General features: G+C 27.3%; 2 protein-coding genes across 2 annotated transcripts; one reads left to right on the top strand and one right to left on the bottom strand.

Moving 5' to 3' along the window:
• Nucleotides 1–520: 520 nt before the first annotated feature.
• On the bottom strand, nucleotides 521–3626 carry LOC113556056 (jerky protein homolog-like). The gene is made up of 2 exons (XM_026960777.1): nucleotides 3515–3626; nucleotides 521–2388 (listed from the first exon to the last, which is right to left on the bottom strand). Exon 2 carries the CDS (start codon nucleotides 2345–2347, stop codon nucleotides 758–760), a length of 1590 nt encoding a protein of 529 aa, XP_026816578.1. The 5' UTR covers nucleotides 2348–2388; nucleotides 3515–3626; the 3' UTR covers nucleotides 521–757.
• LOC113556057 lies at nucleotides 3323–11325 on the top strand. The gene is made up of 6 exons (XM_026960778.1): nucleotides 3323–3358; nucleotides 7252–7378; nucleotides 8392–8539; nucleotides 8744–8807; nucleotides 8947–9095; nucleotides 10884–11325. The coding sequence occupies exons 1-6, from the start codon at nucleotides 3323–3325 to the stop codon at nucleotides 11011–11013; spliced, it is 654 nt and encodes a 217-aa protein (XP_026816579.1). The 3' UTR covers nucleotides 11014–11325.
• Nucleotides 11326–15918: the final 4593 nt, after the last annotated feature.

Here is a 15918-nt window from a genome sequence, read left to right on the forward strand (position 1 = left end):
GTAAATCATCCACATTGTCAATTTAATGTAAAAAAGGGGGATTTTTAAAAAAAGGCTACCAGACAATAATTTGTGTACCTGGCGTCAAATCCTTTAATGCACCTTTGGAAAGAAATTGTGTTATTCTTTAAAACTAATGTCTATAGTTTAGTGTTTGAATTTTCAAGAACAAAATAATATTCAAATGATTATGATTTTAGTTAGGAATCTATCAAAATATTTTACAAAAAAATCAAAGAATTTTGTAAAAACTATTATTTATTACATTTCAATAATATTAATTTGAGTGAATTTATTATGAATATTTTTATTGGTGTATTTAGATACGTATGTAATGTGTGTATACTGTATATACGTGGTTCTTACACCCCCCTTCTAGACACAATAATTTAATAACATTTAGATATAGTACTTAAATAATATAATAATAATATTATACATTTTTAGTATAATACGTATACTATTATATAATAATATACAACATTATTACAGTGGACCATCGATTATTCGCATTAATTGGGACCGAGGGGGTTACAGATAAACGATTTGTGCAGATAATCAAACAATGATTAAAAATATACAATTAACATACATTTATTTAAATGTTTTATGCAACTATCAATAAACCTTATAAACTGCATGTATAACGTATAAGTATAATATGATAAAATAAATAAGTATGTATTGTTAAAAGTACGTGATATCGTATATTTAAATTTTAAATTTAAAAATATAAAATTAAAATACATTTTTGGATTTATTCAAAATAATAGTCAATTTTTTTTTGCACTGTCAATGAACTTCTCTTTTTTGCTGCCAAATCTTTTATTCTTTTTAATAATAAAAGTTCGGTTGAATTGCTTTCTGGTTGTTGTTCATACCATTGCATTGCCGTCTCTAATGCTGTAAATGCTTCACCAGGCATAGGACCACTATAATTTTCCACATCTTCATATTCATTTGTATCATTTTCAATTCCAAAAGACAGTTCTGTTCTTTTTACAGAATCAACAATTTCATCGTCGTTTAAAATCTCAAATCCCAAATTATTCGCATCATTTTCTAGCCAATCGTTCACATCAACTTCGTTATTTCCTTCGAATCCAGGAATTGATTTCAGTAAATTTGTGATTTCTGAAATTTCTTGTAACTTTTGTTTTTCTTGAATTACTTCTGAAATTGGCCATAATTTATTCCAGACATTTTTTATATTTTGTGTTGTGATTGATTGCCAAGATTCAGCTAACATATAACATGCATCTTTTAAATTAAAATTATTATAAAAACTTGCGACATTTTTTTCACTATCCGCTAACAGTAAATGTCGTAATATTTGTTTTCTATAAATCCGTTTAAGCTTTTCAATTACGCCTTGATCCATAGGTTGAATTATAGCAGCAGTACTTACAGGAAAAAACATAACATTAAAATCTGAGTTTACCCTATTCAATTTTTCAACAGAAAAATGAGATGGTGCATTATCTAATAAAAGCAAAACTTTTCCTTTTCTTCCTTTACATTCACGTTCTCGTTTAACTCTAGGTATGAATTCACCAGAATACCACTCATAAAATAAATCGGAGTTCATCCGTGCACTTTTTTGCGCCTTATATGTCACTGGAAGTTGAGGAACATTTTTGAAACACCGTGGTTTAATAGTTTTTCCAATGACTAATAATGGTAAAGCGTGATCTCCACTAGCATTGGCGCAAACTATTACAGTAATCTTATCTTTACCAACTTTATAACCAGGGACCGACGATTCACGACGTGATGCTAATGATTTACGAGGAAATGCTTTCCAGTTTATACTTGTTTCATCAGCGTTGTAAATGTCATTTCTTGTGTATCCTTCTTGTTTTATGACGTTCAAAAATGTCTCTTTAAATTTTTCTTCAGATGTAGAATTATATAACATTTTCCCCTCAACATTAAGTTCTTTTATTCCATGCCGCGATTTGAAATTTTTTAACCAGCCTGAACTAGCTTTGAAATCAGATGTACTGCCCATTTTGCTATTAAATATTAATGCTTGTTCACACAATATAGGCCCCGATATGGGGTTACCTAAATTTCTATTTTGTACATACCACAAAAAAAGTGCTTCATCCAACTTAACATTTGCGGCACATTTCATTACTTTTCTAGTTTTAATGCCATCAGTCGAATCCATTTTTGATACATATGATAAAATAGTTTCTTTCTTACGTTTTATATCGCCAATAGTAGACTTACCTACATTATAAAATTGAGCCAAAGAAGATCCACTTTCTCCTTTATCGAGTTTTTCTATTATTTCGATTTTTGTTTCGATATTTAATACATTATGTTTTCTTCTGGAACCCATTTTTATTCAAACGCGTGTCAAAACTCGACCGCGTTTACGAACTACAATGAATTAGAATGAATAACTAAACCGAAGATTACACACATCGGACACATTAACCCGCATAAGGGCCGCAGTAGATAATAAAATAATTTCGATACTACACGATAAGAACGGATTATATAAATATTTAAATATGTACAGACACTTAGTAGTAGTGCGGATAATCGACGTTTCGCGGCCGGTACATACATGTGTCTACACATAACATTATTATTATTATATCGTGACGCGCGCGCGCGCGCGTGTGTGTGTGTGTGTGTGTGTTATGATCGCGCGCGCGGTCCGTACGGCGCAACCGAAACGACGGAGGGTGCTGTGCGCGCGAATATACTGAGAATCAACAAATATAATATTATTATTTCCAGATAAGTCCGCCGCCCGCCGCCGACGCGCCGCTGACGATGACGACGTGTATGTGTGTAGGTACGGCGAGCAAATACGACGTATTGATTATATTATTTCGCGAACTCGACGCGTCGCCGCCGCGCGTTCTCCGACGAGATCGCGCGTGTCCCGCCAGTCCGCCCGCCCACCGAGGCCCACGTACCGGTCCCCGCGGTACGCCGCCGCGGCGGGCGGTCACGCGGGAAATGAGTGGAAAAAAGAGGCGGGAGAGCCGGCAGCGGCGGCGGCGGCGGCAGGGACAGACGCGCCAGCAGCAGCAGCAGCAGCAGCGTCGTAGTGTTGCCCAGAACACCGGCGGACCCGAAACCGGAGCGTTAACTCTGCCACGTCCTCTTATATAATACTGTCTATCTCTTCCATCCCTGTATTGGGCACCGACAATAAAATACAATACAACATTCATTAATTATACCTAATTAACTATATAGTATTATACGCTGTTATCGTTGTTATTCAATATAATATTATAATATATTGTACCTACTCGATTTGCGAAATAACGGTGAAACGGACAAACCCGATTCCGCCATGGACATGAATCAAATTTTGAAAGACCTTCCCAAGGTACGTAGATACATCACACTCGCAGTATACGCGAAAACTACGCGACACCGGCGGACGTATTATTTAAATATAATATATTAAGTAGTAACTGTTGCGCGTATCGTGAAAATACGCGTATTACCACGATTATATGGGTATAGCTGGAGTACCACCTACCTGTTACCTGTATGTCTGCATGGAAATAATATTACGTAGGTGGGTAGTGCGCGCGTACATATCGTGCTTTTCGCGCTAAATACGACACGATTTGGCAGTTGACGCACAGCTGGTAATGAATAAGAATTTATGATAAAGTAATAGTACTATCACAGTGTATATTATTATGTACGCGTAGAAAAATATTTTTAATAATATTGGGTTCAATAATTTGATTGGTTATAGCACATGGACCCATATATAGGTAAACGTATAACTTATAACTTTATGTAGGTATATACCTAATTAAAATCTGGTGGACGGGACTCGCGCAACGCCGTGTCGATTTGTAGGTACATATTATACAAATTACATAATTACTTATGTTGCAACACTTTAAAATATAATATATTATTCATATTTTAATTTAAAAATAATATAACTAAACAAATATTGTATTTATGCAACAACAAACTGCAGTGAGCCATGTATGCAGTGGTTATTGTAGTAATACCATTTGTACCTACATACATAAATATATTATAAAAAGTAAGGTGGTTGAAATAAATAATACTAATCGACCACTTAAAATATGAATCAAATCAAGACCATTTATCGTTATTTCCTATATATAGTAGAAACGTTTTATTAAATTACACCAAAGACGTAAAAAAAAATCATTGACAAAAGATAACAAATTAAATTAAATTCAATAGTTCATTATTTATTGTTGTGTGTAATTAATTATAATATTTTATCACGTACAAAGAGTTGTTTTAAGGCGTTTAAAAATGATACTATGTTAGTTAAATATACATGGATAATAAAAATAATACGATATAATTAAAATAGAATAATCGTAATAATATTACAAGTTACTTATTTATTTATTATTCACCAATGTATAATAAAATCTTATAAATTGCAATGAGTTTTTCAAGTCTGCTTACCTATAATGAGTATAATTTACCATTTACTTATGTATTTAATATATTACAATTATTATTCATATTATTTTTCAAAAGCTATATCGCCTATATCAATCTCTTTTAAATGTTCTTAATCGCCGTTTGTTTTATTATTTTTTACGTTTTTACAATTATTAAGCCTAACTCATTCAAATTTTATGTTAAAGTAATTTTCATTAGAGCAAAATATATGAGAGACTTGAGGGGGACTTATATCAAGTAGGCAGAATAGGCAGATACTTAATTTATAATTAGTGTATGCTTTTTTGAAAATAAAATTAATAATCGTAACAATTTAAAAAGTTATTTTTAATTTTGTAATAATTCTGATAACTGATAAGTGGTAGCATTATTATCGGTTAGGTAATAATTATTATACTCTATGAGTTGAGGGCTGCAGCCTGCAATAACTGTAAATAATTGTGGATTCTTGCCTTTTCCATATAATAAATAGTATACCTACTAAACTAAAATATTATTAGCTTATATTTCGATGTTGTATGAGTAATGACATTTTCACGTAATTTTTTTGATCGATATTATAGATCCCAAAGAAATTTATTCGGCTATGTGCATATGATAATTTTAAAGTGTTAATTATTATAAACATCTTATAACTTGACTATCACAACGCAACTTATAATTTATAGGTTTATAAGTTCTGGGGTGATATCACTGGGCGACTTCCTCACTCACGCCTAATTCCTTACCTTTACAAAACTAGTTTATTTTACTCATTTTTTATTGTACAGATTGTAAATTTCCATATTTTAAATAAATAATTAAAAAAAGTTTATACATTTATAGGGTAGTGCATAATGTTGTTCTTAATTATAAAATATTGCACCTAACTTATTGTCGAATGATCACTGTGACTTCTATATTCTACTATATATAATAATTTTATTATTTACATCTCTGTATGACCATTCATTATTCAATGATGAATAATTTTAATTTATACGGTTTACCTACATATATTGATGTTAGCCGGTTTGACTATCATTATCTCTACAATTGGTACGACCAATCATATTATAATATATATAAATATTGTATTATACATAATAGTATTTATATTTTAATATTTATACTATAGTTACTAATAACTAATAACTAATATACTACTATTACTTAGTATTTACTAACTACTAAGCAGTGCATTATAGTCCATATTCACGCTTCCAGTTCGATTATACTCTCCACTAACTGATTAGCTGTTTCTCTGTGATTCCTTATACCATCTTGCTATCGACACTTTGGGTATAAATGTAACTCACCCATCTCATTATACAAGTATATGACTTTATGTACCTCACAATATTTTTATTTTCTAAAATTTGTTATGTTTCGTTGTGTTTTTGATCCTTTATCTTCGTTCTTCACTCACCGTCCCATTTTTTTTTTTAAGTACTCTTAGTCTTCCAATATTTGATTTCGTTAATACCTTCGTTTTTAGTGATATTTACATTATAAAGGGTGTTGAGACAAATACATTTTAGTACCTATTTACATAAATATATTTTTGAATTTAAATCCTAACCACGAAGTGTAAAATTTAATGTTTTGTAAATTATACAGTATACACTCATCCTGTTTAGTCAGCTTGATCTATATGTAGTATTTATGTATTCAAAAAGCTAAAAGGCATATTTTTTTGAATTTTCTGTTTATACTTTTAGTCTATTGAATTATCTATATTGAAAATAGGTAAATAGTTGGTTAGTTTGCAAGTGGCTAGTTTTAATAAATTGCAAATATAGGTACAAATCGGACAATGCACATAATATTAAAATATAATTTTTATTTTGTGTCATAATTATTTGAGTTATATAGTTATTCGTAGATTTTATAATGCATATTATTTATATGCAATAATAGGTTAATGAGTAAATAAAATAATCTAATCTTATAGATATAAAAACGGTATAACATAAAAACTACGTTGCAATATATGCGAAATTATAAAAATAACTATTTTTTTATTTTATAAATATCAAAGATTAATTATGTTTGATGCTCAAAAATAACGAAATTTAAATGATCAAAAGTTAAGAGATTTATTAAAATATACTTATATAGATTTTGTTATTTAAAGTACACTTAGAAAAAAATTAATTTTATTTTTGATATTTTGAAAATAATAAGCAATATAAACTAAAAATCATAATTATCTTTAAAATATCACCTCAGTTGACAACAATCTTTTTATTCTCGTTACCACAATTCAATACTATTTCTGATATTGATACATTATATAGGTAGATCGTAGATCTATTGATTTCTTCTAGTACCTATTAATAACTAAATATGAACTAATTATTAGTACTAGTGAATTATACCCAAGTTTAGATTAGGTATCTATAGTTATTGTTGACCAACTATAATTTATAATAGACTTTTATTTGTAGTTATGAACTATGTTTTAGTTTTTACTTTAAAGGAAATTGATCGAACTCATAGGATTTAATAAGTCAACATTTCGCTTCTATTTCAATTGTTTTATATTTTGTTAAATTTTTTCGTTTAAAATGTGTATATGGGTATTGATACTACATCTGATTGTATGAACACAATGAACCTATACTACTGTGTAAATCGTTGTGTTGGGTCTATAGGTACGCGCGTACCTAATATAAAACATAGCTGTAGCCTGTAATATACAATATACTCCGAATAAGTATACTTACCAATTTAATATAAACTATGTGTTAATGTGTTATGTGTATTGAATATTATTTAAATATAGTTGAGCAATTTAAAATATTGATTTTACATTGTTGTCTTCAGGAAATGCGAGCTATGCATATCAAAGGAGAAAGAGCAAAACGTGAATTGGCTGAATTGGAAAATAAGGAAAAGTATGCTGTTAGGAAGTTGATGGAAGCAACATTACAAAAAAAAAAGGAGAATGAGGGTAATATTTTTAAATATTATTCTGTTTTTTGATAAAATAATTTTAAGTATTACTTACAATTAGTTATATAGTTTATATAGGTTAGCATTATTTTTAAACAATCAAAATGCGTGTTTATATATATATGACACTAAATTGTTTCGAAATTTAATAATTACCCGTAAAATAAATTTAAATTAGATTTAGACGCGTCTATTTGTATATATTTCATACGGTAGCTCGCTCCAAAATGACGAAATCTTTTTGAATCGTTAATAATTTAATTTCTAATAATTAAATTATTTATCAAAGCTTTTTAAAGACTACTATACAATGTGGATTTAATAATCACTCAAAATTTCAAACTATGTTCAAAATATTTTCAACTACTCACCAATATGCTTAATATTGATGTTAAGCAGTTAAGCTTTAAATAAAAATAATAGATTTACTCTAGATATTTACAGCCAACATTTACAAAATTTTGTTAAAAACTCAATAAAAAAAATCTCTTTTTTTGTGTTTATCTTCCTTTATTTTCAAAATTAGAAATATAGCTGCAAAATACTTGAATATATTTGGATCTACATATGGTGTGAATAAGTATATTTTATTTTATGGAAAAATTTGAAAACTCATTATATATTTAGGTACCTATCACGCTTAACAGATCAGTAAATGACACTCTCCACTAGCAATTTCTATACTTTTGTACATTTATATGTAACATAATTTTGTTATAGATAAACTGCAGTATTATTAAATCTATAGTTAATTAATTAAATAAAATATGTTTAAAATAAGGGTATCGGATTTTTATTTTTGTCCAGTTCGCGAAACCATTTTAATTGTAGCCTGAGTATAAACATTTTCCAACCACTGTAATAGTATTAGTATTAGCATTAATTATATAAACCAGATTTATATATAATCAATGGTATTAGTGTATTAAAGTATTAGTCTAATTTTATATTTATATACATTTATATGATTAAGAATAATTTAATAATAGTTTATAAATGTTTATTATTAAGCGATGTTAAAAGCGGCTCAAGAGAGCTTGGATTGCTTGATACAAAAACTTAATGAGCGTAAGGCTAAAAGTGAAATTTTAATGAAGAAAATCAATCAAAAACGCAGTAATTCACTCATGGTAGACATGCAGGATAGAGAAGCAGCTCAGTAAGTTATCGATTAGAGACTAAAATATATATGTCTAAATATATTATAATTTATTATACTATACCTCCACTATAAAAATTGTACGTGATTACAACCATTGTCTTAACTTTTAAACTAAAATACTAATTATGTATATATAGAAGTGTAAGTTTTGTATAAATGAATTATTTATTTTTATTTTCTAATAAGAATTATTTTTTTCAGAAACCATGCTGAGATCACTAAGCGAATGATGGAAAAGATACAAGAACAAACTGAAATTGTAGAAGTAATTACAATATATATATATATATATATATTTAATATATAATTATATATAATTTAATGTTGAATATTTTATATTCATGTACTAACCTACATATCATTTAAACAATTGAATTAACTAAATTGTATATTTAATTTTATAGAAACAAACGATTATACTGAAACGTTCACATGGATCCAAAGAGTCGTCCAAATACTATCGTTCTAAGATCAACAATTTGAAAGCAGAGATTGCGGATAAACAAAATGAGCTGGATTATGTGTTGAATGTATACACCGGCTTAGGCAAAGCGTAAGGAACAATATTATTCATTTCAAAATTAAAATCATTTAGTCTTTTTAAATACGTTTGTAAATACTGAGTTTAAAATAAAATTGCAATATTCAATGTAGATTGCAGTAGCTCATTAGATGTATGGAATTACAATTAATATGGAATTTGAATACTCTCTAAAATAGGTTTTATTTAATCTTATTATTTAATATTCTAAGAATATGATTGTTTTCTAGCTACTATTATAGCAACTCAAAATATATTAAACTAAGTACTTAAAAACTAAAGTTAAGTACATAGTTACAATATATTTTACACATTGAAAAAAATTTAATTTTTTTTTGTTAATTTATTACACGGTTTACCTATAAGCGAAAAAGTATCATTTGAAAATATCTTTTAAATGAGAAAAAGGATTACCTACAGGGTATCTAACCAAATCTATTTGACATATTTTGTTAAATATTAAAACTGTATCTTTTATTAAAACTATACCAATGACTTACTTATATTTCCTTCAGGTTGTAAAAATAAATATTATTAATTTTCATCATTATGTACCTATAGATAGTAGATACTTACTGATTTACTATGTATTTAAAAAAATACCTATACTATTGAACTACCAAGAAATTTACAGTTATTGTAGTTTGCTTATTTATTAATTAAATAATAATTGGACGAGCTAAAAATGGCATGAGTAATTTAAATAAAAATAATAATGTTGAAATTGTATTTAAATACATATAGTAGGTAAATCAACAAAAATATAACAAGGTAGATAATAACAAAATTAATGATTTTAATGTCAATAAAATGTTCAAATAGTTAATTTGGTATTGAGTAATTATAACCTTACAGGCATTAGAAATTAATGTATATTATATATTGTAGAGTTTATATTTATGGAGTTGAGGGGTTTTCGACGATAGTAGTAATTAAAGATCGTTTTGAACAATTGACATTTCATAAAGATACTAGGACATTCTGGTATAAATCTGATAAATTACCCAAAAAACAAAAACTTATCACTCATTGCATGTATCTTCGACTTACTTTATCAGAAGGGGGTAAATCAGATATAAATGGTATAGATCTAGCATTCTAGCAAAGTAGCAAATTAACTAGAACATATTCGTTATATTTAATCAACCGAAAAAATTACACCACATCATGTTTTACAGTACATTTTTGACACAGATATGAAAGACACATTTACAAATATTTAGATCACACTACGCATTATGTTGACAATATCAGTAATAGTTGCATCAGGAGAACGTAGCTTTTCAAAACTAAAACTCATTAAAACATATCTTAGACTAAGACTATCATCACTTGCTACTTGCTAGTTGCGATTTTATCTATAGAAAACGATATTGCTGAAAGTCGTGATTTGTCAAGTTTGGTGAATGACTTTGAAAAAATTAAAGCAAGAAAAGTGCCTCTATAAAGGCTTTGTATATAATTTTAATTTGATTAAACTCAACTATTATTAAAAAAAAAATTTTTTGTATATTAATTTTCCTAAAAAATTCACATTATACAGTTTTGGGATGCCAATTTGCCTAAGACTGGCACTGAATGTATGTCGTACCACGCAGTACCTCGTACCTACACGCTCTATTAATTGGTAGTGATAATTTAAATAGTGACCGATCCCTGATCTTGATACATATTCTAACTTTAATATAATTGTATTATTTATTTTATTATTTGTTATTTGATATAATGATATAAATATTTTTAATGTTTTGTTTTATTTTTTTATCTAATTTACATAAATATTTATCATTTATCTATTAGTTGCCAAGAGATGCATCAAAAGAACGTCAAGAAGTCATCGGAATGCAAGGAAATGGACGAAAATGCTGCTGCAATGCAATCTAGCGTTGATACTTTGAATGGCGACATTAAGAAGTTGACTTCTGAATAAGTTATAAATGAAAGAAACAACTTTTTTTCAAAATTGTTCATTTCTTATTTTTATTTTAATACAAATTTGTACGGTAGTTCCCCTATTTTATTTAATATTATTTTTTAGGCGCGATTTCAAAATCGTGAGTGTTTGAAAGTGTGTTCGTGTGTGTTGTAATCAAGTATCCCTTCATAAATACTATCTACATAATACTTTCCTATACTTTCTCCCAATGGTGGATTTTAATTGAATTCCGGAACTACCTACCATCTATTTAATATTATACTGTGTTACTTGAATATAAAAATAAACTAAACTGTCATTCATTTATTTGCTGTTTGTAACATATTAATTACCTATAAATCCTGAAATAAGTACTTAAGTGTAAATATTCAAATATAAATTTATTTTTAGTTATCAATAAAGCAACAAATAATATATGTACCTACCTAATAGGTATCTATAAATCGTCAGTATTGTAAAGTATTTTAAAATTTTAAATACTATCGTATCATTTACCAACAAATATTTAAGTAAGTACCTACATTATATTTTTATACTGTATGGATTACTTTCTTTTAAATACTGCAGTTTTTCTGATTTTAAATTTTAAATTTTAAATATTTTTGATTGTTATAAAAATAAGCATTAAACGATTTAAACAACCACAGCAAAACCTAATCTTTTTACGTGTTGCTATAGGTATTGCAATGCCAACATCATGATGAGTTGGTACTAATTTTGAACTATTTTTTTGAAATTTTATAGATACGGGGTGATTCTTTTATCATAAAACACTCAATATTTCAAAAAGTATTCATGTTTTTGAAAATATTTTTTTTCATAGTTTCAAGTTGTTAAAAAAACGTTTTTATTAAAAAATTATATTTTTAAATATTTTTTATCCTTATATTTTTTTTGAGTTTTTTACTTTTTTGAATGATAACATAGTTTTAATTTCATATTCCAAAGCAGAATATTTTTCTGAGTATTTTGATACATAACAATCGAATTTAGGGTGAGTAGTTTATGAGTTATGCGTATTCAAAGTTATGATGCGCGGGGTGGAGGATACTACGGAGTTACCCCGCAAAATGTTTTTCCATTACTCTGCTTATCTGCTAATGCCATATCGATGGCTTCAATGTAGATATTTAGGTAGATACTTAAAATACATTTTTTATTTTTTTATTAACTTATAAAACTAATTAGGCTGTATTTAAATTAATTTTAATTCAAACAAGTAGATAACAACGTATTTTTATGATTTTAAATTATAAGCAAAACTATAAGTGCATTTTAAAAAAAAGTTTATAAATAGTATAAATATATTTATTATAATTTATAATTGGTAGAAACGAAATACGTGAAAAGTACACATACTACACATTTACGCTAAAATAATAATTATAAGTTATAACTATAGAGCTGTACATTTAATGCATTAAAAATAAACTTTGATAATAAACTAAAAATGTCGAACAATACTGTATAAAATCCGGAAAAGTGTACTAATAAACTTTGTAAATGCATTATAATATAATTTCAATACATTCAGTAGAAAACGAACTGTAGTCTGTAAATAGGTATACCTTTATTTAAGAATTATATTATGTTATAGTTACCTCTCTTATTATATTAACCTTTTTCATTACTTACTGTTATAACTACTTATGTAAATATTGTTATTTAATTTGTTAATACCCGTGTTAAAAGCCGTTAGGAGTAAATTTATAAAATATAATAATAATAATAATAATAATATATTAATAAATAAAATAATATTTAACAAATATAAAAATCTATCAAGTGTAAACTAGTTTGAGATAAAGATAGGTATTATTAATTAAATAGGTATGACGTTCGTAAAAACCAGTTAATAAAGAATAATTCAAAAATACATATACATATATGATGTATATGCATAAAGTTTAATACTTTAATTAACAGAATATGGAAACTATTAAAAATAAAAATTATCTAATAAATAAAAAGATATGAAAAATACAAAAAAAATTTAAAACTAAATTGATTAGTAAAATGGTTAATGGACAATGGTAGGTGTATATAATTTAAACTTATTTGTTTTAAGGATGTCATGTTTTAAACTTTAAAGTAAATTTAATTTAATGCATTTTTCTACAAATCGGCAGGTAGCTGAACGAAAACTAACCAATAAATAAAACATCGATATAAACATATGCATGTATTAATATATTATTATTTATTATACTATATAGTAATCGATTTGCTTTTATTATACGACGTACCTAATGTATAGCGTACGTACGTATAATGAGGTGTTTTAAGTAAGTTTTACGTTGTACTTTAGTTTACTATTCAATATGCGGAATGCCTTCAGAGCTCGGAAACATTTCTTCTGCCCGATAAATGAGCGGAACGAATTTTTCTGGTCCATAGTACCGGCTCACCGTATAGTGTTCCTGAAACGGCGGCCGCACTAGTCGCGGCATGCCGAACACCGTTATAGTATTCTGTTTAAATGTTTTAGCGTCCAAAAATTTTTTCGTCCATTTCTCAACATCACTCGGCGAATAGTTCAGTTCACACGATGTGGGTTGATCGGTGCGTATCACCGCCACAGTAAGTTGAGTGTCACTGGTAATGTACGTGTCATCGCCTTTTATGTTTAGATCCATAATAATAAATTGTCATGTTTTATGGTTACCATAGCGCTTTTGTAAATTGTTGCCATACTACCTATATATTTCATTATATTTATAATTATAATATATTATATACCTACTAATAGATAAGTACTACTCAACTACTGTCTATAATTAATTATAATCTGATGTAAGACGATCGACGAGTTCATTTTTACCCAATAATAATATGTATATTATTTGATTGAACAGTGTCGTAGTCTCATAGAGTAGGCGATATAGCTCTCAGTACTTACTTTAACTGGTGTTCTATATAATACATGATCAACCCTTATATTCGCATAAAGATTTACTAATACAAAATGTCTCAGATTTCACTAAACTCCACTATAACCGCTTCCATACAAAATTAACTTCAAGTAGGTACCTACTAATCTGCTTATTAAAAACATAGCTACATCCTCACATTCCCGATAAACCCTCCTTACAGGCTCAAACGTAATTTACAATTTTAGTGATTAAATAATTTTCGGAGATATTACTGGTGTTTCGGATTAAAAAAACAGTGTACACGATATATTATTTAACTTAGGATAATATGCTATAATACAGCGGTTTCTAACCGTTGGGGAATTTAGAGTCTGCCGGGGGGGGGGAATATACTGATGATGGAATCACAAAAATAATTGTTATTTTACAATGTGTAAAATTGAAATCACCTATTAGTTTTCAGGTTATCAGGCATCGATAACAATTATATATTATACATTTCTCATTAAATTTACTTGCATATTTATATTTTATATAAATATTTTTGTTTTTATATTCAATCATTTTTCTTATACTTAATATTATTACTTCATAAGTTGATTTATAAAAAATTTTTAAGATGATGAAAATAATAAAAGTAAATAGTTGTATATTATATTTATTTTGTATGATTTATTTGTATTTTGTATCGCTCACAAAAAAAAAAATTCGCCTAAACTCTAATTTAAGGAGGGGCAATGAGATTTTTAGTAAATTTACAAGGCGGGCGTAGAATGAAAAAGGTTGGAAATCACTGCTATCAATACTATCATTTTTTTGATTTATTAACAAAATATGTGTTTATATTTATTTAATCTAAAATATGCAGAATATCTTAAATTTAATGAAATATGAAAAATACACAATACACACTTTTGATATGCAGATATTCCAAACAAATATACAAATGTATAAAATCCCAAGTTATGGTCACGATAATTATTAACCTACAAAATGTAATAAATAATGTATTTTATGTTTTATAATTATATATTATTATTAATAAATATTTTAATGCATTGGACATTGGTATGGAAAAAATAATAAGATTGGGTTTATTATTTTCTATACATAATGCATTTTGGTACTATAGATATCTTGTCCAACAATTATTTGTAATGAATTACCTAGTTTATTTACAAATTAGTCGATAAAAATATAGGTACTAAAATAAGTTAGGTATTGTTTAATACAGGGGTCAGCAATTAAATTCTATGGTGGTTTAGATGGTTCAAAAAAAAATTTTTATGGGCAAGAAAAAACTTATATATTAGTCAATAACTGATATATTATCATGACTATTATTATTAACGGCAATAAATGATAAACGCCATCGCCTATCGTAGTCTACTAAATATACATAATAAAAATAGATCAAATATTATCTACATTATGCGCTAAAAACCAGCATTAAAAAAATGCTGGTGGTCCAGTTATTTCCCCCCAACGAGCCTATTATTGACCCCTGGTCTATAGGCTCTAATAGCATCATTTATCAATGATACAAAAAATAAATATAATAAAAGTGAAAAATAGTTTAATGCTGGCCCTAAGATGAAAAAACTATGTCAATGTATTTTTTAATTTTCCACTATATTTATGATACATCAGTAGAACATGCTATCTATCATATTCTATAACACATAAGTAAGTTCAACAATTTTATTTTATAATAATAATAAATAACAAATATTATAGACTAATCTTTAAATTGTTAAAATTAATTCAATAACTAAAACTATTAGACATTTAATCAAGTAAAGAGGAAAATATACCTGTATGTGTTGTTTAAATTTTACAAATATACAACATAGACAATTTGAGTTCTGCAGAACTAATTCTGTGTTGTTAGCTTTAACATTAAAGTGAAATGATCTTCTAACAAACTTAGGGAAAAAAAACATCATTTGTATTAGTAAGTAGGATTTATACATTTTTAAATCAGTTGAGTATAGAATATTACAATTTGAAAATGCTCAAAAATTTC

This window comes from Rhopalosiphum maidis, chromosome 3 (assembly GCF_003676215.2).
Source record: "Rhopalosiphum maidis isolate BTI-1 chromosome 3, ASM367621v3, whole genome shotgun sequence".
Lineage (NCBI taxonomy): Eukaryota > Metazoa > Arthropoda > Insecta > Hemiptera > Aphididae > Rhopalosiphum > Rhopalosiphum maidis.

Bases quoted from the DNA above. Each gene is read 5' to 3' on its own strand.
- LOC113556056 (XM_026960777.1), bottom strand. From the start codon at position 2,347: ATGGGTTCCAGAAGAAAACATAATGTATTAAATATCGAAACAAAAATC.
- LOC113556057 (XM_026960778.1), top strand. From the start codon at position 3,323: ATGGACATGAATCAAATTTTGAAAGACCTTCCCAAG. The intron at 8,540-8,743 runs GTAAGTTATCGA...TATTTTTTTCAG, and splicing joins CAGGATAGAGAAGCAGCTCA to AAACCATGCTGAGATCACTA. The intron at 9,096-10,883 runs GTAAGGAACAAT...TTTATCTATTAG, and splicing joins TACACCGGCTTAGGCAAAGC to TTGCCAAGAGATGCATCAAA.